The sequence below is a fragment of the Mastigoproctus giganteus genome, chromosome 11, assembly GCF_048544385.1.
Source record: "Mastigoproctus giganteus isolate SK-2022 chromosome 11, ASM4854438v1, whole genome shotgun sequence".
Taxonomy (NCBI): Eukaryota; Metazoa; Arthropoda; class Arachnida; order Uropygi; family Thelyphonidae; genus Mastigoproctus; species Mastigoproctus giganteus.
Window position 1 is genome coordinate 7,181,159 of NC_143585.1, and position 23,599 is coordinate 7,204,757.

At 39.4% G+C, this 23,599-nt stretch overlaps 1 protein-coding gene across 3 annotated transcripts in view; it reads left to right on the forward strand.

Annotated features, from left to right (window-relative positions):
* Positions 1-23,599, forward strand: part of LOC150077672 (adenylate cyclase type 3-like) — a 376,378-nt gene that overhangs the window by 181,717 nt on the left and 171,062 nt on the right. For all 3 annotated transcript variants that reach the window (XM_090384272.1, XM_090384271.1, XM_090384273.1), the window contains exons 4-6: positions 2,788-2,906; positions 19,002-19,113; positions 19,222-19,349. In XM_090384272.1, the coding sequence (XP_090240398.1) occupies positions 2,788-2,906; positions 19,002-19,113; positions 19,222-19,349 (359 nt within the window). The remainder of the gene's footprint in view (positions 1-2,787; positions 2,907-19,001; positions 19,114-19,221; positions 19,350-23,599) is intronic.

The window sequence follows — 23,599 nt, forward strand, 5'->3', positions numbered from 1 at the left end:
ATCGCGCTTTAATCATCATACAGCAGCCAAAAAATCCACATTCATTTGATCATAAGTGGGGAGGAGCTATAGTCCCCTCTAGCCTCTGTCTAGGACCTGTACTGGTTCTCATTGAATACAAAGATCTTTTTTGGCGACTAACAAACTATTTTAACTGATTGAAACACGTGATATTCTACCTATATACCACAGACTCTGTTTAGTTTGTTCAAAATCATTTCAGTATAAAGATTGAGAAATGCAATATTATAATTCCAGAAATAAAGAATCTCTTTTTTTTTTTTTTTTTTTTTTTTTATGAAAACCCCAAACACGAAAGGTATCAAAACCTATAGTACTTAGTACCGTGCATGGGTTGAAGAAGAAATATGGGGGGAGGGGAATGCCGGAAACTTTGCTCTAGAGACTAAACATGGGTTTCACCACTTCAAGCCTCCAATAAGCAAAGTGGTGGTATTTCACCGGTTGATGAAAGTCATCTACCACCTCATACATAGGAAGCAGTAAAACTAAAATATGGTGGAGCCCATCATGCATTAATTACATTTGACAGCATGTTTCCAATGGGACTTTTTCTAGCAACAAGATAGTTAGTTCCTCTTGCAAGAAATTCCTATAATTTTGGTCATTGAGTACTTACTTTTTGGTAGTAGTATTCGCCTTCGACATGTCAGGAAAGCATTTCCCGACTTATGTCTGTGGACTTTTTTTGTCCCTATACTCATAAGAACGTGTTCTCGGTGTCATAGATTGACAAGACCATCTAAAAACACCCTGCATAGGCGCTAGAACTCTCAGGTGATGATTAACAGAAAGTTAAATGTCGAAGACCTAGATGAATTACCTGGAAGTATTTTGCAGAAGAATTTGTGCATGGAACTCATTTAAAACCAAATACACTAATTTGCAAACTCATGCAGGCCTTGGACTCCTTTTCGACTATAAACTGTCCTTCAAGTAAACAAGTTGAGAAACTAAATATTGCACTAAACTCTAAGGATTACGGTGGCTTGCGAAGCAACAGCTGCTCCTCGCGAGAGATCCGGCAATCGTGAACAGATCAATGAAATGGACGGAATCCTGCAATGTTCTGTGGAACAAAGATCATTAATTAATCTGATTGCTCTCTTTAAGAGGCGAAATTTTAGAATGGTTTTATACTTACAATATTATAAATGACAGTTGTTAACCACTAGGATTACCGGTTTATGATTCTTGTACAAAGTACGAACACTGTATGATTGATTAATTATTGAAAGAGGGAGTTTCGTGGTTATTCACCTTATGGATAAGAAACACAGTAAGTGACACTGATCTACCACTCATAACGAGGCGCCTCCTTAGCCAGGTGGGAAGGAGCAGCAGTGCATAGCACACGCTTCTCGATTAGACCGGGGTTCGAGCCCGTCACCACCAAATACGGAGGATGCGGAAAGGTCAGAGAATGACCACCGCATATCCCAGAGCAATATGGCCTTAATTGCTAATGCTCCTAACAAATAATAAAAAAAAAAAGACCACTCATAATGATTAATCTGTTTTATCGTAAACTTTTCAGTGTTGAAAATGTGTTTATTGAACACACCTTGACACCAACAGTTTGGCGTTTTTTGTTTCTCATTGTAAATCTCCTTAGAATGAATGAAGACTATTGGGACTGAAGTTTTCAGTTTCCAGATTAATGCTGTTTTAAACGTTTCTTTGTGGAAATCTTCAACGAGGTGAAGCTTATTCTATCGCGTTATTATGAGAAGAGTATTGTTCGTCCTTGGAACCATTTGAGGGACGAAATTTATCTCTGTAATCTTACACGATCTCTGTTGAGTGAATAAAGCGCATTTCACTGATGTAGATCTTCAGCTAGCACGTAATGCCTCCATCACATCTTAATGCCAACCAAACAGCGATGCAATGTCATGCAAGTAATTCGTCGGATTTCATGTGTGAAGCGCATAACTGGTAGTCCTGTGTTTTGACAGACGCTCTTCAGAAAAGGTCGGGGTGGTTATTGTGAAATGTTTACACGTAAATTGATACAGAAACGGCGTGGGTTGGACATTGCGTGAAGGGATTCTGCTTAATCTCGTTCCTCCCACTTCCATCGACATCTCCGCCTTTTGTCATCCACTCGAACTCTATTAAATTCCCTTCAGCTCAGTAACTCGGTTATCCCGCTGCACGATCTTTCAGTTTTCAAGAAAGTAAATTCGAAGTTAAGAACTTTTTCTCTTTCTTTGTGTGTGCGTGTGTTAGTTATTTAAATGCAAATCTGTCTCATTGTGAAGGACGGCTGGATTTTTGCAATTCGAAAGGGTCCACCCTTTTCCAATCACGGCTCTTTGAACACGGCGGCCTGCTGGGTGTACAAGGAAGGAGAAGGAGAGGAGGATTGTTAGCAGACGCTACATTCAGCAAAAAAATCTCCAAACAGACACTGCGATGCTGCCAGCTGTAAAAACGTAATTAAGTTCCTTTGGAAGCGTGTAGCGGGTTTGGTCCCTAAGAATAGAAGGCTGACGTCGTACGATAGAAATATTCTCAAGAAGCGGGCCGAATCTGGTACCGTAGCAGGCTGCACGCAGTATCACTGACGAACAGTAGAATCTGGCCGTTTAAGTTCAGGTTGAATCCAAACCGCCCTTAAAATGTCGTTCGGGTTCAACTGACCTACAGATTAGTGAGTAATGTATCAAAAGTTAAGTTTCTTCAGCAGTAAAAAGCCAGTTCCTGTTTTTAGCTTCATTAACTTGTGACAAAGTTGAACTACAATGGTGTATTCTCTTGCAGGAACGTCTCCTTTTGTCGGTTCTGCCCCATCACGTAGCTGCTGAAATTCGACAGGATCTGGGAGCTGTGGTGACGGGCCAGTTCAAGAAGATCTACATGAGTCGCCACGAAAACGTAAGGTAAGCACCTGTTGTCTCTAGACCCAACAGTTTGGGTGTGTTTTGTGAGGAATATAAAAAAGGTCGATGAATCTTGAAAGGATTTTATGCACCATGTTAAGAAAAGATGTCTTATATAGTAGAATAACGCACCTTCTCTTAGCGCAGTGCATAATTTTTAAGATTTCGTTGTTAGTATTACTTGAAAACAATAATGTTAATTAACTTAATAGTTAAATGCTTTTATTTATATTAAAATATTAAAAAGTAATTTAAAAAATCTAGTTTGGAGAAAGGAGGTACCTGAGAAGTGCAAGATGGTACTCTGTAGATAGAATTGTGTAGACTCGAGGAATTTTTATGTGCCTTTTTCACAACGTGGCTGAGTTAGTCGGTCTCAGGTGAGGGTACCATGGTTTTTTCCTCCCGAAAACTCTTGTTTTGTTTTGTTTGTCCAGCAAACGGCAAGTTGACTGCGGAACACATGCAATATGGCCTCAGTTGCTGATGCGCCTAAAACCCTACGACAACAACAACGGCAACCACCAACGTCCATCCTTTTCAGACTCTACATCGTCAGAAAAATGTTGCCACGAAGCTGTTGTTTAAGTGCATTAAACAAATAGAGATCGCTAGGGGCGTGGCTAAGACTGTACAGAGGATGGCCAAGAAGTTTCCAGCCAAATGTGTATTTGGCTTTATTGTGTATACAATAAAGAGTTCTTCTTCTTCAAATCATTAGTTGTCCGTTGGTTTGCTGGCACTGTATGAGATCTTGTGTTTTCTTCAAGAGTAGTACTCCCGGTCTCCATAGCTTAACACTGCTCTTCGTGGACTAACAACATAAGTACATAATGTTATTAGTACACAGGGTTCGTTGCTGGGCCCATTGTTGTGTTCTGTATTTATTAATGATATTGATTTAATGTCTAAGTTTGCAGATGATATCAACGTTGGCAGAGTGATTAATGACGGTTATGAAACTATGCTGCGGCAACAAGATCTAGAAAAGTAGGCAGATGGGTTGAAAATTGAAATTGAAGTTTAACAGTGGCGAATGCAAGCCACTGCTTTTGGCTTGCATTCGTTATCCCAGAGTAACGTATCAACTGTGTGGTACTACTTTTAATTTTCCACTACACTCAAGGTCGTGGAAAATGAAAAGGAACTGAGGGTAATTGTGCAATCTGATATGAAGTTCTTTGAGAAGCATAGACAAGCTGCCAGGACAGCTCAGGGGGTTTTGTCAGTGATATGCAGGAATAAGGAGGTGATTATCCCATTGACTAAGGCAATGGTCAGGCCACACCTTGGGTACTGCATACAGGTCTAGAGTCCTCATTTTAGAAAGCATGTAGAGCTGCTGGAAAGAGTACGGAGAAGGACGACGAGTTTGGTGAGAGAAACAACAGGATGCTGTTACGAAGAAAGGCTTCAGTTCTGCAAATTGCAGTGTCTGGAGACCAGGCACCTGCAAGGTTGCTGATTGAAATGTTTAAGACTTTGAATGGATTGAGCAAGCTCAATGCTGATGGGATTCTTCCTCTTGCTCAGATTACTCACGCGAAGGGCATAAATCTAAATTGAAGTGGATAGTTTGAATAAATTCAATAATAACTAGACAAAGTATTGAGGGGACGGATAGATGAAATAGATTTGGGATGGGCTAGGAAATGAAAGGGTTGGTGCTGTATAAGCTTGCTTTCTTGCATCATTTGCCAACACTAATAGTAGTACTAAACAGTCTTGATCCAGGAAGTGTAAAGGTTAACAGCAAGGGTGAGATCACAGTCAGTGACCAAGTTTGCGAAGGAATTGAGGAAGCAGCCTCAAGTCTTTAGAAAATGCAGATGAACAACTCCTTGAGAGTCCCAAAAACAGTCACCATTACTTTTCCTGCTGATGGCACAGCCTTAAACGCCTTTGTTGGCTGTGTGAATCAGGATAGCTCTATTGTACCGTTGTTCGCTTGGATTCAGATTGAAAGTAATGGAACCAAACCAAGATTCGTTGCTGGTGACATGACGTGCTTTTCTGGGTATACGGAAGTTCAAAATGATATATGTTGGGTTTGTGACAGCAACCGAGTTCTTTTTTTCTTTTTTTTTTTTTTTACGCAACGGTTTGTTTCCCGAATTTTTAAAGCTATGAGAAAAATGTAAAAATGGTTTGTGGTAATTATGTTGAAAATTAAATACTGTATTCAGCTTTGTTGTCTGCCTAGTTTTCTTTACTTTGTAACGTGATTACTGAGACCACCTCTTATCTCCAGGTAAGAGGTGGTCTCATTGGAGACTAGGCACCTGCGAGGTGATCTGATTGAGGTGTATAAGGCCTTGAATGAATTGGGCATGCTCAATGCTGATGGAATTCTTCCTCTTGCTCAGATTACAAACCCAAGGGGGCATAAACTGAAATTGAGGAAAGACAGTTGCAGAAATTTGCCCTTAAGCAGCGGATAGTTAATTGATGGAACAAACTTCCATATGTCATTGTGGAAGTTCATAGCTTAAATAAATTCAAGGTAGAAGTGGACAAACTTTTTAGTGCAAATGGATGGATGAAATGGGAAGTTTTTTTTTTGGCTGATTCTGCATAAGCTTGCTTTCTTGCATCATATGTCTCTGCTAATGCTAATCTGGTTTATACGTCGTTTAGAAAACAACAGTCGAGTCAGTAATCGATTGCGATCCTTCCCCTAGACTTCATGGCTAATACGGTACTGGAATTGAGCCAGAAGGCCGTTCTAGTTAATAAAAAACTAAGCCAGAAATGTTTTAGCTGTTAAAATATTCCGAAAAAGTTTTCGAAATACAGAAATACTCCTTGCCGATTTTGGAGGACATACTTTGTAATTAAACGTTGCATCCCAATATCAGAACCATTAAGAAGTATACGCGTTTTGGCCCGTTATTTTAGAGCCTCAGTGTTCGGAATAATAAACGAAATTTCGAGTTTTAACCTGGGTTTCATCTGAATTGTAGCAGATTATAATTTAACGCAATATAATAATTATTCGTTTTCTAAACATATAGGTAGGTAATAATAGAATGCCATCGTTAATCATTTTGACAGATTACAATACTATTTATAATCTAATCTGTAATATAATAAATAATTTTTTTGCCATTTGCTTACGTTTCCTATAAACAAATAATTATTGAAATGAAATATCCTGATTCTTAACTTCCATCTGAAGATGGAAGTTAAGAATCAGGAGTTTTACAAAAAAAATTTTAGTCTTCCGGGGGTTGTCTAAACAGAACTTGACGTTAATTAGTCATAATAACTGCGAAAGATGCAACCAGTTCCATTCATCAACAACACCAAAGAATAATTCCTGGTCATTAGTTGTTTCTGCATCGTTTCACGTTTGGTACAGATAAAAGGCAAGGTGCAAAGGAGTTTCATCTAAACTAACAGCCGGCTGAAACAATAATATTTTAATCAGTTTTCATTAGTACAATGAATCTCAGAGTGTTTGGATTGGTATAAGAAAAAATGAAAAGTAATTACGCCCCATTAATTCGGAACACCACACACACGCACAGCTCCTGGCAATTAGATGCACGACATGTTACATTACCATTCACGGCCATCACGCAAATCACAAGGAACATAATTACTGATCACGAGTGTAATTAATTAGCCCGCATGAATATAAGTGTCGCATTAATCATTCTGTGTGCCCAAAGTGGTCAAAGTAGTCCCCCGCAGAGCACATAATATTTCTTAGGTGCCGAACTGTTACACGCAATATTGTTTGCCGGGTAACCATCCTCCATCCCCATCCACGAAGGTCCCTTAGAAAAAGACAGAAACGTATAACAATTTTATACTTAAAGTTAAACAAGAAAAGTTTCTTGCAAGGCGTGAAACTGTAATCCTCCCTGCACTTTGGTTCGGAACTTCGTGAAATTCATCTAAACCCCACTTACGGTCTATCGGTGATTTACAACGTCACGTGAAATCCCGCGTAGAACCTGTTGGGATTCAGAACATTAAAGAACAATGCAAGAGTGGAGGACATCGCCCATTATTTACGCCATCAACGCGTCAAACTTGTCGACCCCTTCCGAAAATTTATACGGAACTCATTGTGACTTCCATTTCGTCGTCTTTGTAGCCGTCAGCGTTTCGCAATTAATCGACAAAATAAATCTCCCGCGGGATTGTCGGAGACTCAACTCTAGAGATGTCCTTACTCCCGTGACGCGCACTGAGAAGAAGGAAACACGTGATCTTCTGGCCCGATAAAAACTTACGATGCAACGGAATATCAGAAGAACTCGCACTGATTCGAAGCGAGGCCTTTTGACTTGGAGATGAGGGAATATCGACGGAAGTTTCGGGCTCTGGGGTGGACTGCATTGCGGAGAAACACAGAGAGCTGCCGTAAACGATTTATTTCGTGAGGAATGGCTTTCGATGGGATAGGAGGATGCAGTTAGGGCTGACGGAAAGTTGGTGATGAGAAATGCCACAGTGCTGCCGACACGCATCGCAAAATAGGGCGAAACACCTCATTAAATGCGTGTTTAGTCAGGTGTTCAGGTGAGATAAGCGAGGTGTGTCTTCGGAAGCAGGTTGCTGAACGGCAAAACAGAGCGGAAAATGAAAAAAGTGGAGAGAAAGAGAGCAAACGGCCGTTCTGGTCTTGCATCAGATATCTTAGACTAATGTGTAACGTTGTATGGTTGGCTGTCTTTCTCTGTGTTGGCAATAAATTAATAGTATATTCGCTATTAAGGACGGGTTCGACATATCATCCTAAATCGAAAAAACATGCTCGCTTGAGCCAATGGCAGCGTTCCCTTGGCGTTTCAGGATTACAGTGCTCTCAAAAATCCAACCTCCTTCCGTTCATTCCCCACCGTAAAAATAAAATTCGTACTGTCGCCACAGAAACGTAATCCAGCTTCTTGGAGGTCTTTATATTTTTAATAGCGATGTGTATGTTTGTTTGTTTGTTTGTTATCTGGTTTTTTAGGAGCATTAGCAACTAAGGCCATATTGCTCCGGGAATATGCGGTGGTCATTCCCTGACCTTTCCGCATCCCGTATTTGGTGGTGACGGGCTCGAACCCCGGTCTAATCAAGAAGTGTGTGCTACGCACTGCTGCTCCTTCCCACCTGGCTACGGAGGCGCCGATGTGTATTTGTTTGATAATAGAGATCCGCCTCTTCACTGGCAGGGACGGTAACCCTCTAGTTGTTGTTGTATGATTTTAGGAGCATCAGCAACTAAGGCCATGTTACTCCGTATGTATTGTCTGTAAATTGCGTGTGTTCTGAGGTTAATTTTCTATTTGCAGGACGAAAAACGCGAGTTTCCGGGAGAAAAAACCATGCTACCTTCTCCTGAGACCGACTAACTCAGCCGCGTTTTAATCAAGTCCCATAAGAATTCCTCCCGTCATCGACGAAACTCGTACTCAGGTCTTTTACACCCGGTGTGGGGAGGGCGGCGAACTTAGATGTGCTATCCACGAAGGCAACCCTCTCGTGATGTCTTCTAAAAGTACTTTAGGCGAAGATCGGGGCTAAGTTGTGGAAATTAATAATTTTGCATTTAGTTAGATATGTGTGCTGCTTTTAATGAGTCCCTAACGTTATTCTATGAGGATAGAGAAAAAGCGAATAAAAAAAATTTTTCCATAGAAACTGGAAAATAGTGTTAATGATTTCTGTAGAAAGACGCTCTGTGGCAGGCATTCATGACCAGGTCTGTTCCTACCCATTGCTGATATTATTATTATTATTATTATTATTATTAGCCAAATGATACAAGGAAGCCTGAGGCTTATGCTGCACCAGCCAAAAAAAAAAAAAAAAAAAAAAAATTCCCGAGTTACCCCCTGAGAGAGAGAGAGAGAGAGAGAGAGAGAGAGAGAGAGAGAGAGAGAGAGTAGAAAGGAATCATCAAGAAAGAGAAGAATGATGATATCCAGCTCAGGACCCTGGGTTTGCCAAGCCCATACTCACCAGATGTGAGCCCCCGGGGTTATCGTGCTAAACACAAGGGCGACAAAAAATGAGGGGCGCCGCCCCATTCCTTGTGGATTTAGCGGTAGGTATACGCGCTTAACTAGTCGCCCGGTAAAACTGCTGCGTAATTGGACATCGGATTGTATGCACTAAAAATAGGTCAAATTTACATGCAAGTATGCCCCAAAATGCTATTATATGCATTACAATTTTTATATTTATTACTCGTTTATTACAATTAATCAAACTACAATTTCATTGTATTTAACATATTAAAGTTATAAAACCATTTATGAAAACTTTTATGGAATAATTTTTGTTCCAATACACAATAATACGAGGGAGTATCAAAAAGTTCGTACCCTTACCTAGAAATAGTAGCCCTAGAAATGTGAACCTTCACAGGAGCTTTAATCTTTTTCTATATACTCTCCATGTATAGTAGCATATTTCTCCCATCTATGGATCAGTTGTTTAATACCTTGATCATAGAAGTCCGCCCTTTTGCCTCAAACCACGATTCCACTTCATTGAAGACTTCCTGAGACGAATCAAAGTGGCGTCCACGCAATAGTTTCTTCATTTATCGAAACAAGAAGAAGTCTGACAGTGCTAGGTCAGGAGAATGTTGAGAAATCTTCTGAACATCCGCATTACACAAATCCAACAGTTGGCCAGAACATTGCATTTGACATTGCTTCTGCAAAGACGTCAGCAATTTTGGAACCCATCGTGCGGAGACCTTAGACATGTAAAATGCTGTGGGCAGACCCATAACTAATTCCCACTGCATCTGCGATTAAATGAATTGTCACACATCTGTCACTCAGCACCAGCTGCTCAACCTTTGCAACCGTCTCACTGTCTGTGGATGTTGATGGCCTTCCTTCTCTTGGATCGTCAAAGACACTGTACGACCGCACTGGAACTCCCCTTTCCACTTTTTTACGGTGTCATAAGATGCACAATTCTGTCCATACACAGCTTTCATTTCTTCGTCAATTTGCTGAGCTTCCTTGCCCGGCAAATGCAGGAACTTGATCACTGCTCGATACTCCACTTTGTCAACGATAGCGTCCTTCCTCAGATTCCGGGCTCCACCTAGGAGAATTAAATTCCACATGATAGTTACTGAATATGTACACAACTTATATTAAAAACGACATCTTCCTAGTGATGTTTTATCTAGGTCAGGACACGAACTTTTTGATACTCCCCCCCCTCCTATATTTCTCAAAGTGGTCCATTGTAAATTTGTGGCTTTTATCGTCCAAGATAATTTTATACGAGAGAATGGCCTTTGTAACTTCTACTGAAGTACTGGGCTGTATTTAAAAATGTGAGCTTTTGAAGTGTGTTCTTGAGATGGAAGTTCATTTTATTTTCCATTTATAAATTCATCTATTTTCCTTAAAGTGTGAAATCTTCAGTTCTTTTCTAAAACATTATTGTATTTCCTTCTTATTTCTTCTCCTATGCCTCCAGGAAGCACGGTTGAAATTTGCAATTCAACTTTTTCCATCTCTCCAATTACGCCGCTCAAAGTCCCCACTTTTCAAGTTCGGTTATACAACTAGATCATCAGCTGTAATAGGTCTGGATGAACAATAAATGTTTTCTAGCCAAAGAATCAGAAAGCATTGCTGTAGCACAACCAATAGCCGCTGAATGCGCACTGTCCAAGGAATCAACAAATTCTTTTGTAGAATCTAAATTTTATAGCATAAAACGACGCTGCTTGTAACTATGTTCCCCATCTTGTGAGAACAGGATTATATGGGAGAGGAAGAATAGATAGCATATATCTCGAAGGGGGACTTTTAACAAAATCTTTTTTGTGCTAGAAATAAGTTTTTTAATTTCACCAAAATTCTCCCGAATTGCCTCTGCCAACCCATGTAACCAATGGGCTAAGCAAGTAACATGGATGAGAAACTTGTAACTCAGAAGCGGCTTTTACCATATGCGAAGGTGGATTCTGGCCGTAAAAATTGCAAAGAATCATTACAAAATCTTGCTATTGTAGAGTAATTCACCTTTTAGAGAACGTTACAAGCAGGTAAATACAGATAAGTTAGTTCTGCTTCTAAATTTCCACTTAAATGTCTACTTATATTATAATATCTTCATATTGTTTAATCCTAGTTACAGATTTCATGGCAGAGATGTATTTTGAAGAATATACCTTCTTTCTCTAGCGTGCAGCACACCGTCGCAGGTCAAATAGAGTTGCAGTGACCATTTTGTAAGTCTCAAACTCGATTAACCCGCTTGTCTTCCGTGATACCACCTATTAGCGAGGAAATATGAAAGCAAAAAGCCGAGTACTAGTAGAAGTAATAATATCATATCCTTTTTCTCCTCAGATAAAAAGAAATGACAGAAAGAACAGCATATTTTATTCACACCATTTTTACCATTTGACAAAATGTACAAATACAAAGTATAATCAAGATATCGTGAAAAGAATTATCATCTGCGAGTTGACATTTGTCAGTGAACAAACCGTACGTTTAGTAGACGTTTTCTCTTCCTTTTCTTCAATGTTTTCAACTTTGCTGTTTCATTATTACAAAAAATAACAAAAGACCTAACTAGTTTATGATTAGTTTGGGGTTTGTGACGGTTGTAACAGCAAGATTACAATCAGTAAAGAAGCGGAGTAGGAAACACCCGCAAAACGTATGATATACGAGATTATACGAGAGGCGTTCAATAAATTATCTACCTAAGGTATTTCCCATAGTTATATTTCAGTGATTCGTGATTTATCATGTTTCTACATATCTCATCTAGAATCATATTAATTTTGATCCCACTATGTTATTAGGTTGTGCTGCTGTAACAGAAAGAAGGAAGACACCTGTATCAAATTATGGATTTGCTGAAATTGGAGCATCGTTAAGTCATTGAGTTTCTCACCATAGAAGGAAATGGGCCAAAGGCCATTCATGAAAGGATGGTGGCTGTGTATGGCAACAGTGCGTCTTCAGAGTATCAGGTGAAATTCTGGTCAAAACAGTTCAAGTGGGATAGGGAGTCCATCGAAGTTGATCCACGTCCAAGAAGGCCTGTGACAGCAACCACTCCAAAATGTGCCAAGCTGTGGAAACCCTTGTATTGAATGATATTTCTCGCAATAACTTTTACACATAGCGCAAGAAGGAGCTTCCAAGGAACTGAAAGTGTCAGAGAAGGCAAACCCTTGGTTCAGCCCACAATTAAAAATAATTTTCAAAAATAAACGAAAACTGTACAGGAAATGGAAAAGAACAGGGCATCCAGAGGATGCCCTGTTCTTTTCCATTACATCCGGTACAAGCATGAAAGAGCACGTTTCATGAAGGCCAAGAAACAGGCACTCCTTAAAATGATTATAACAAAATTAAAAAAGGGCAAAAGAATTGCCAACAAAAAAAAGGTATATGCATAAAATGACTGAGAAAACCTTTAAGGATTAGGCTGAAGCTAAGTTCGAAACATCCCTCAAGGAAAATCAAGTTAACAGTGAAGATAACATTAACAAAATGCAGGATGTAATCAAGGAAGTTAAAGACATTATCAAAACTAATCAAATTGTAACTCACAACGAAGAATTGAAGGAAATCAGTATCAGCAGAGACAACTTAAAAAGAGCAATCAACAGTCTCCCAAATAAAGCTACAATCGGGCCAGACAAATTCCCACTTTCTATGATTAAAATCTGTTTCATCATCGATATATTATTACATCTATTTCGGAGAATAATAGTGGAAGAGGATTTCCCGAAACTGTTGAAAAGCTATTATGTAAAACCTATCCCCAAATTAAAAAAAACCCTAAATCTGTAAAAGACTTCAGACCAATCGCTGTTGGATGCTCTTTGCAAAAAATCTTCGAAAAAACAATCCTGCACATCATTATCCAACATTGCTTCAAACACAGACCTGAATACCTGCACTCAGTACTTCCTCAGAGATCGACCATCACCAACCTCATGGGAACACTATTAAGGATCCAGCAAGCGCTAAATAACAAGCAACAACTGGACGTTGTTTTTCTAGATGTCGCAGCCGCATTCGACAACATATCCATCCCAGCTCTAATAGTTATTCTGAGGGACTACTTCCTCATTACGGGAAATGTCCTCCATTTTTTAACGAACACTCTTCTGCGCAGACAAATCACAATAACAAACGGGAATGTGTGCGCTATGTACCAAGTCGATAAAGGAGTCCTACAAGGCGGCGTATTGTCCGCCACGCTCTTTGCCATAGCCCTCGAACCCTTCTTAGCTCAAATCAGAAAGCAATTCATCACATATGCGGATGATATGAAATATTTTATTACCTCAGAAGACCAGAAATCTGCCAACTACTGCAACCAAGTGGCCAACCACAAAATAAAAGAATTATAAAAATACCTCGACTCTATCGGGCTTCACCTAAATGAAGACAAGACTGCACAAATGACCTTCACAAATAAAATAAATCCAAACAAAATAACAATATACATGACCGACATCCTTGTCCAAAAGTCACATGTTGATCTTCGACTCAAATGGGAAGGACTGAACTTCCTTCCGCACTATGCTTACATCCGTAGGAAACATACGCGGCGCTCTGGGCAACCGGGCAGGAGCTCACCGGTATTAGAAACCCAATTTAATGATTCAGTATATTAATAGATGTGTTATCCCTATTCCTCTATACGTCACAAATCTGGTCTTCAGCTCCCGAAAGCACTATCAAGGCTTTTCTAGGAATAGAATACTGGCTCTTGAGATGGCTGAACAAAATTTCAGCTAAGCCTTTTACCATCTCAAGAGGTATACTATACTCCAATTTAGAAGTCGCTCCTTGGAGACAAACGAGGTGGTACACTACAAAGAATATAATGACACTTGCTCAGATCTTAATGGGATGGCTGGATTCACCGAAAGCCCGAGAGTGGATAGTAACACCCTGAGAAAAACAAAGACGAGTTGTAGGTAACGAACAGCAACTCAAGCCCGCATTTACGCAGTTGGATAGTCTGGGAAGATTCTTTCCAGCAAACACTCTAAAGCTGTTTAATACCCTAAAAATCAACCCTGAAAAACTCTGCACGAGCAAAACATACAGAAAAGAAGTTCTCGAAAACTGCTACCTGCAGATACAGATGCAAGAAAAAATAAATAGCACTAAGAACCTCGATACAGTAGCTGACAGGAATCCCGACCTCATCTGGAAACACTCTCCTGGATATTCCTCACCTACTCCACTCTGCTCTCACAGAAGAAACAGACTGATGAAAACAGTGAAAATGAACATTTTACTCTGTATGATATTGTATTCTGTATACTATTCTGCTGCGAATATCCGTGCTAATGTAAATACGGTGATGTTATGCTTTAAACGCAGCAGTATAAAATTTTTCTCGTTTATTTATTAAGTCTTAAACAGATTACAAGTTATTAATGTAGCGTATAATTTTGATAATAAGCGCTACATGTATTGAATAATTTAGTAACGAGTGTTACATATAATGTAAAATTGTATATAATATTATTCTCTGTTGCATAACAGGATATGTATCTACCCCCTAGTCAATGGCTGTAACCGGGCGTCTCCTAGGAGAAATAAAGATAATAATAATATTTAAAAGTGTTCCAAATCTCTAGGGAATGTGACATATCTAAGGCAACAATGATAACCATCCTCCATGAATATTTGGGGATGACTAAGGTGGGTCCCCAGCTTTCTAACCTCTCTGCAGAAGCAATTACAGATTCTCGCCACTACGATGTTGTGACGAGAATTCAGAGTTTTATGGAAGAGATCCTGAAATGGATTTCCAGAATTGTTACGGGTGATGAAACATGGGTTCATCATTGGGATACTGAGACCAAGCAAGAATCAATGCAATGGAAGCACAAGGGTTTTCCCCCACCCGAAAAAATTTCTGACACAACCTTCAGCTGACAAGATTATGGCCACCATTTTTTGGTATGCCGAGGGAATTTTGTACATTCACTGCGCAAAATGCCGTTCAAATATTATAAGGTAAATATACCAAATAGGGCCCGCTTAAAGTTTGGGGGGGAGCTCAAAGAATTTGATTAGAAAGTTACAATAACGTTTGGTTGTGGTTCAATAATTGGTAACTTTAAGAAATCCATTTGTTGGAATTAAAATTTGGAGTATGAGTTGTGGTTACAGTTTCAATAATATAGTTAAATTGGCCTTATTAGGAGAATGGGGTTTCCAAATAGGACCTGAGATGTCCTTAGATAGAATGTTAGGTCCTCCAATTTTTTTTTCATAACTTCCCCTTTGCAGGTAATTCCTGAGGGTCCTCTGGGATATTCGGGACCTCTCTGCTACAATCCTTACTGCTGTCCCATCATTTATGGCTGCCGTAGCGTTTCTGTGTTGCTCTGAGGACCACTGATCTCTTCTTGGCTGATTCATGTTCTATGTAAAGAAAACAAAACGCACATCATTCATATTTGAACAATTACGTGTAAGAAAATATTCCAAAGTATAAATTTTCTTTTCAAAAGAGATATTTCATATAGTTGTTGCTGAGTTTCTGTCCACATATTAAACACAGAGGTATTTGATTCTGCTCATCACCGTCTTTTGGATCTTATCTGCACCTGATTCGCTTGTAGACGGACTTGGTACTCCCACACGGGTGGTACCGGGTGAAAAAGACCCGAGTTCGAGTCTCGTCGATGACGGGAGGAATTTTTATGGGTATTTTTTAAAACATGGTTGAGTTAGTCGGTCTCAGACGAGGGTAGCAGGTTTTTTTTTTTTTTCTCCTGTCCAGCAAACAGAAAATCGACCACAGAACACACGCAGTTTAGAGACAGTATACACGTTGTGTTCAAAAGTCTACGTTTTGAACAAAACATAGAAAAGTGATTGGGCCTTAAGAGGGACAATGCTATCAACCTGGTCCGAGAATCCAATAGGCGAAAATTTTTCGTAATAGGAACATTATTGTTCAACAAAGAGATAAAGTGTGGGATCAAAAAAGAATGACACGATGCATCTTGAGGGGGCATGAATTTAAATTGAGGAAGGATGGTTGCAGGTCAGATTGTGCGGAAGTTTCCCTTCAGCCTGTGGGTGGTTGATTGTTGGAACAAACTTCCATCTGTTGTTGTGGAAGAGGGTAGTTGGAATAAATTGAAGGAAGAACTAGACAAATTCTTGGAGGGAATGGATGGGTGACGTGGGTAGTTTTTTTTTTTCCTTTTTTGGCTAATTCTGTATAAGCATCATTTGCCACTACTAATACTAACATCACAGAGCAGTATGAGTTTTTCACTTAGAAACCAACAAAATTTTTTGAATCTGAAGTTAACTTAGTGGCGTGTTCCATGCTACAGAAAGGAGAAGGGATATACTCCTAAAAGTTATCTCCTGCGAGATCTGTAAGTAGGATCAAACAGCATACGTTATGGCCGCGAAATTTAGGAATAATATCCGTGTTCCAAGTCTGAATTAAAAAATAAAAGAGTGGGTTTTTTGTGGAGGCGGGTAGGAGTTCTGGTGCATTTATTGAGAAAGAGACAACAGCATCATTAGTGTAACATGAATACGAGTACCCAGATTCCAAGAGAACTTCTTCAAGGGCGTGGAAGCGGAGTGGAGTCATTGATATGCATTTCGTGCAGAATCTCGTTGCAAAAATATGATGAACACCAATTGAAAAAACATCTCGGCGTGTGTGCAGTTGTTTGTTCGTTGCCAAGAAGTCTTACCCGTCGTCATGCGGGCGACAGCAAACCAATCCTCTACCGCCAAACAAACGAGACAAACTTTGCAGGGATAGAAAACTGCACGAGCGGAATTTTTTCGCTTTGTGGACGCCGACATAACTTAATAGGAGGCAGTCGGCACAAAGTTTTGCACATTTCCAATTCACCGAGGCAGCGTTCTTTAATTAAAGCCACGCGCCAACAGTCGTTGCCTGGAGACAGCGCACAGAAAATGTATTTTTATTGGTGTATGAAAATGTAAACGTTCATTCGCTTTTGGATGCGCTCTGTCTCTCGCAGTTGCAGAGTGCGCTCTGGCAAGGGAGGCTCTGCGAGAGGCTGAATGACGAAATTAAAGCCCTCTTTGTTGGACTTTCCTTCGGGACAGACGATGTAGCTGTGTTTTTTGGGCTAAAGACATCGGCTGCTGATCAAACACGAAGTCGCCTAACCTCGCCAGGAGGGTGGTGTTGGTGAACACCCCTCACACGATTTCCTTGAGTCCAAGAATCAATATTTAATTTCGGTGACGTGTGCTGCTGCTGGCATATCGCGACTATAATTAGGGATGTGCCGTCACCTGTCAGGACTTGCCCATCAACGGAAGGTCTGCCTTCGAATAACTGTTAATTACGACCACTCTACTCGTCTCGAAACCATGGCATAAATCGCGCTTGTAGCACTTTGATCTTTGCAGTTAAGAGGATCAAATCCAACCGGTATTTGTCTCGGGTACATAAACATCTCTCGATAGCTGATTTGATGAGCGCCGTCGAACGACCAGAGGAAAGAACGCCCAGAAATGTATCCTTCAAACTTTGTCAATTACTAAATGCGTTGTTAGACGCCATTTTTTCTCTTTTCTGACTGTTCAGATTCACAAAATGAAGAATGTTTACTAAGAATACACACGCTTCAAACGTGCCAGAAAAATACTCCCTAACTTTTGCCAAGGGAGTATAGCTGTCAAAACAAGAGTTGAAGGATGGCTAAGTAAGCAAGCAAAGTAAAATAAAAGTGAACTCTACGATGCAATGACCAGCATAGTAGTGGTTTAAGAGTGGTAAAGTTTTTCACTTGAAAAAGTCGGGAGCTGAACTTTTAAAAGATTTTAAAATTAAAATTAAACCTTCATTGCGTAACATTTCCTATTTTTAACAATTTCAAAAAACAAATTTTTATTTTTCAGTTATTGCTGTTTGTTTTCCTACTATTTTATCCCTGTAGGTTACAGATCATTAAGATTCCTTGCGTGCCGTCGCTCAAATTAAATTAAATAAATAAAAATATAAACAAAAAAAAAGTTTAAAGGAGGGCTAAAGAGTGATCATTCCGATGTCCTCCGAGGACGATAATTACATTAACATCAGCCGATCGCGGAAGACTGCACAGAACACTAGGTTGCCATGACAACAGCACAGCTCTCCGCAGTGATAAACGAAATGGATGGCATACCTCATCTAAGCCTCCTGGAGGGGAAATGCCATCTATTGGACAGTCCCCTTCCTCACTAGTCTTCCGTCATGGAGACCCCGGGTTAACTGCACCTATTAAACTACTTGTCAATGCGAATCAAGGTTTGTGTCATACGGAAACCGAATTGATGCAACTAGTTAACTCTAGAACGAACGTCGAACTCCCCCTCCTCACTCACTGTCCAGGGTAAAGTACAGCACTTACCCATCTCTCCCCTTCCACAGTCCACTTTCTATTTATAAAAGGGTAATTCCCAATTAAGATCCAATTGGCTGAGGTAAAAGATCGAGCAAACATGCAAGCATTTCTTTTACATTTTCCCATGCAAAAAGTCCAGATGGATGGATACTTCTAGACCGTAAATTTCTGTTGAAAATGCGAAAGCCTTTCTCGAAAAGCTAAAGTTCAAAGTTCACCTTGGCGAGTACGTGATTGGTGTGAATTGGGAAAGCGTCCAAGAGCGCAACTCGCTCGTGAATATCAGTCGGCGAAACAATGGGATCAATCGTGCGATGGCAAACGAGATTTCCGTGAATACCCCAAGGCGGGAACTTCCGATATCCTGGGGATAGTTTTACCCCTGGTGGTTTAAAGTGATTCTCAGCTACGCATAGCAAATGGCTGGAATTGAAGATAACGTTTCTAAGCAGAAAAAATGATTTAAAATAAGTATAAAGGGACCACTTGGAGATTTGCCAAGACTTTATTCTCCATTTCAGTCAAACCCCACCCAAAGATATTCGTTAACAAGGATTCAAACTTCGCTCTAACACGATTCATGTTTATGTATACTTTTCACAACTGCATAATCTACAACCTGTTTTGTTTCAAACTTAAATTGCGCCACTGTACCGATTTCATAAAAATGCTTATCCCCCCATCTACGCGACCACTTATTTATTCTTCTTTTCCCATTGCAGCATCCTCTTCGCTGATATCGTTGGATTTACCGCCATTTCGAGTACTTGTCCCGCTGCCGAACTGGTTCGAACTCTGAACAAACTCTTTGCGCGCTTTGACCAGCTATCTGAGGTAGGTAAATTTTTGGCTTGCTACATACTTCTGCGTGACCACACTTAATTAAATTTATTTACCACGTGCATTAAATAAACACTGACAACTGTTCTTCATGGTTTCTAGAAGTACCACCAGCTAAGGATAAAGATCTTGGGGGACTGTTACTATTGCATCAGCGGAGCTCCAGTTCAGCGATGTGACCATGCGGTGCTGTCTGTGCACATGGGCTTGAGTATGGTGGAGGCCATCAAGTAAGTACCAACTGGGGTGCAGGAGGGAATGAAAAAGTCTTAAATTGACTAACCTTTTGATTTCCAACCTTGAATTCAGAGAAATAGGTGCTGAAATCCCCCGCGGGAATTCAGCAAATATTTCGTTCAATTTGCATTTTACCGGCATTATGGTAATCTCCACTTAACTGCCAGAGGACAGGAGATAGATTACTCCGGCAAAGGGCACTGAGTGCAGATTCCGCCGTTTATCTCTGTAAAAGACGATCCAAGAAGTATGACGTCATAACCTGACGTCATCTCCTCTCAAGCGACTTGTACCAGGAAAAAGTACTCGAATGAAAGATCAAAGGGATGATGTCAGCAGTTTCTATCAAGCGATGCACCTTCAAGTCACCTTTTTCCTATTGATCAATAAAAAGGGTGGCTATAAAAGGGACACCGTCTACAAAAGCAACTATCAAAGAACCTACCTTTGTAACAAACAGACAAGCGAATACCAGCTTGAGTAATTAGTAGTTTGTGCGCGTGAATGCGCCCAATCGATCCTTCCTTAAAGAGGACGCAGGTAAGACGTACTTCAGATATCGACCTGCTCAACTTCAGCCTTTTCCTCGCCGACAACAATCTCCCCCACCCTCTTCCAGCTTGTACAAGAGACGGATTACAGATGATACAAGAAGTGAACAGAACAGTAAGACATAATGGAGAAGTAAGAGTGTCTGTAGTCCACACTAATAGTTAAAACTAACGGCACATGAAACCAAGGAGCAGCGTAGAAAGGTGGAAAGGAGATGGAATGAATGAGGAAATCCAGTGAAATAATCGAATAAAACTCTTTGCAGTGAACGAAAAATGGATCAGAAATAATCAGTGATTTCTTGTTAATGGATAAATTGATTATAAATTTCTGAAAACAAGTTCGATACTGTTTGATAAAGCAATAATACTAGTAATATCCTAAAAGATAGTCCTAATACAATAAAAGATTATCCTAAAGGATGATCCCGGTATTATTCTAAATGCTGTTCATAGTCTCATCCTGAAGGACGATCCCAGTATTATACTAGACAATTGAAGTATTATCTTAAGGATAATCGTATTGTATGCAATCTATAGTGTATCCATGTATCATTGTAAAGGATAATCCTTCTATTGCTAGGATATACTTTAAGATAATCTCAATCCTGCGATTGTTAGGTATCATTGTTAAGACATTGTTTAGGATAATCGAAATGTTAGGATATCCTTGAGGGATCTCAATCCTACGATTGGTAGATCTTAGCTATCGGTAACACTAGGATTATCCTTAGAGTAATAATCCTCATAATATTGTTTAATGCAAGGATAATCCTCGTGCTAATCGTTATGTTGGTATTATCTCAACGGGTAATTAATCCTTGTATTCTTTTATACATTATTAGTATGGTTTTTCATCACTCTTCTCTACTGAAAGATAACTTTAGTGTTATGGCAGTTACTCAGGGGTGATCAATTAAGAGAGGACTGATATTTTTCGGTGTCGAGAAGGATTCAGGCCGATAAGTTTTTCTTAATGATCTTGTGGATCGTGGCACACTGATTTTGGCGGACATTTGTCCAACGGCTGGGGTCTTCGGCTGTGGAAGTCAGCGAATAGTGTTGTTCAGGCGTGACAGTGAGAAATTTTCATCGCCATATTCAGCTTTAAGATTTAAAAAAAATTGAATCCGGTTTGAGGTTTGTATTCGCCAAAATAATTTATAATTCAAGTTACGCGGGGAAATGTTTAGATTGGACTGCAGGAAGTTTTATTTTAGCCAGCGAGTTATAAATTACTGGAATAAGTTGCCTTCATGGGTGGTAGAGGCCGACAGTTTGGGGAAATTCAAAGGTCATCTGGATAGTACTTTCGGGTGAGGGAAGCGCATAGGATGATAGGATTAATTTCCTTTTTATTTAATTTTTAATTTCATTTTATTATTTTTATTTATTTATTAATTATTATTATTTATTTATTTATTTAATTTTTGTTTTTATCATTGTTTTGTTCGGATTTTTTTTTTTTTTTTTTTTTTTTTTTTGGCTGGTGCAGCATAAGCCATAGGCTTTCTTGCACCATACGGCCGTTACTAATACTAATACTAATACTACTAATAACAATGCATCCTGCAACAGAACTTTGGCTTCCCTTTCAGAAAATGTGCTTACTACTTATTCGGTTAGTTTTTCCATGCCTACTATAGTTACTGCTGTTCCCTTCGATTCGATCACGTTACCATTTGGCTTTGCATCCCTATATTTCTTAATAAGCTATAATAAAAAAATAAATAAAAATTCACTGATAGTTGAACCGCCGAATCTTAGGATTCAGTGGTTCAACAATTCCGTTTTTGTGAGTTTGTTTGCTTGAGATGAATGGCATGTATGAGCCCTACTCTTTAATAATAAAAATAAAATCTCCCATTTCATACGTGGAGAAAGTGTTATTTATTTTTCATTCAAAGGCGCTAAAAAAATTGGTTGTGGTTGCCATGACATCACTTCAAATACAAACTGTGCCGGTTGACAAAGAGTCAACTGGCACAGTTTTACGGTCTGTTTGGTTTCAAAATGAAGAAAATTGAGTCGTGAAGGCATTGCAATATGATCGAAAGAAAAATCGCGAATGAATTTTATTTGTACCTGGAGCAAAGTTTGCCAGATGATAAAGAAATAGCAGCACTTGGTTACTGGAAGAGCAAACAGCAAGTACACTTCTTCCAGAACTTAGTTCGGCGGAGTTATCTGTTCTACGTGACATCGCAATGAGGGACGTTCTTTCAGTTGTTTAGGAAAGTTAGGGTAAGTGATGCACGCGGCTTTTCTCAAACGTTTCGGTCAGCTGAGCGTGTGGTGATACAAGTGCTCCTGAGGAGGCGAACCCAAGAAAGCCGTCGTAATCGCTGTCTTAGATGCGTGATCTACAACCATCGGAAAGTTTGTTTTAAAGAAAACTACTTTCTGCTTTCGTTCAATAAATGACTAAAAATAAGTTCTTTGAAAGAAATTGGTTTTACAATATTTCTTCTCGCATGTGACCTTATGTTTTTATCTACTTTCATCCATTGATCTGCAGTCACCGATATGGTTTTATTCCAAAAAGTTAATATAAATAAATCAATAACTTTATTTACCATAAATAAATAAATTTAATAAACAAAATCCAACTATGTCTTTTGGACGGTACATGGATGGTACTGCGACTAGCAAATGAATATAAAACACCATTATGCTTGGCATTTGTGGATTATGAAAAGGCATTTGACTCCAAACAGCATAAGGCAATATTTCGGACATTGGAAAGACAAGGCATAGATGCCCCATACATTAGGATTTTGAAGAAAATATATGAGAGTGCTACCTCCTTTATTAGACTAGACAAAGACAGTAGCAAATTTAAAATTGAAAAAGGAGTTCGACAAGGAGACATAATATCTCCGAAGTTGTTTACTGCTGCCTTTGAGGAAGCTTTCAGAATATTAGACTGGTCGCAGAAAGGAGTCAATGTGAATGGAGAGCACCTAAACCATTTATGATTTGCAGATTACATTGAGATCATAAGCCACGATCCCAAAGAATTAGAGGAAAATCTTAATCAGTTATGTACAGTTAGTAAGGACTTCGGGCTAAAGATGAATATGTCTAAAACAAAAGTAATAATGAACAAATATGCCACAGAAAGGGATATAATCATTGTAGGAGCAGTAATTTTAACCCAAGCACGGTACTAAGTACTATAGGTTCTAATACCTCTCGTGTTTGGGGTTCTCATAAAAAAAAAAAAAAAAAAAAAAAAAGTAATTGAAAAGGTGGATTCATATACTTATCTTGGCAAGTCATTAGCTGTAATAGTGATAAATGGTTGGAAGTCAAGAGAAGAATAAATTTCGGATGGATAGCACTCAGGAAATATAGCCACATAACAAGTAACAATATCCCAATTTGTCTGAATCGTAAAATAATGAACCAAAGTTTACTCCCCACCGTGACTTATGGAAATGAAACTTGGGCACTCGCCAAAAGAATGGAGGAGAAGCTGAAAACTATACAGCGAAGAACGGTTGTTGTTGTTGTGGGATTTTAGGAGCATCAGCGACTAAGGCCATATTGCTCCGTGTATATTGTCTGTAAATTGTGTGCTCTGAGGTCGATTTTCTGTTTGCTGTACGAAAAACCCACGTTTCCGGGAGAAAAAAACATGCTACACTCCAGACCAAATAACTCAGCAAGTTGTGGAAAAGGGCACATTA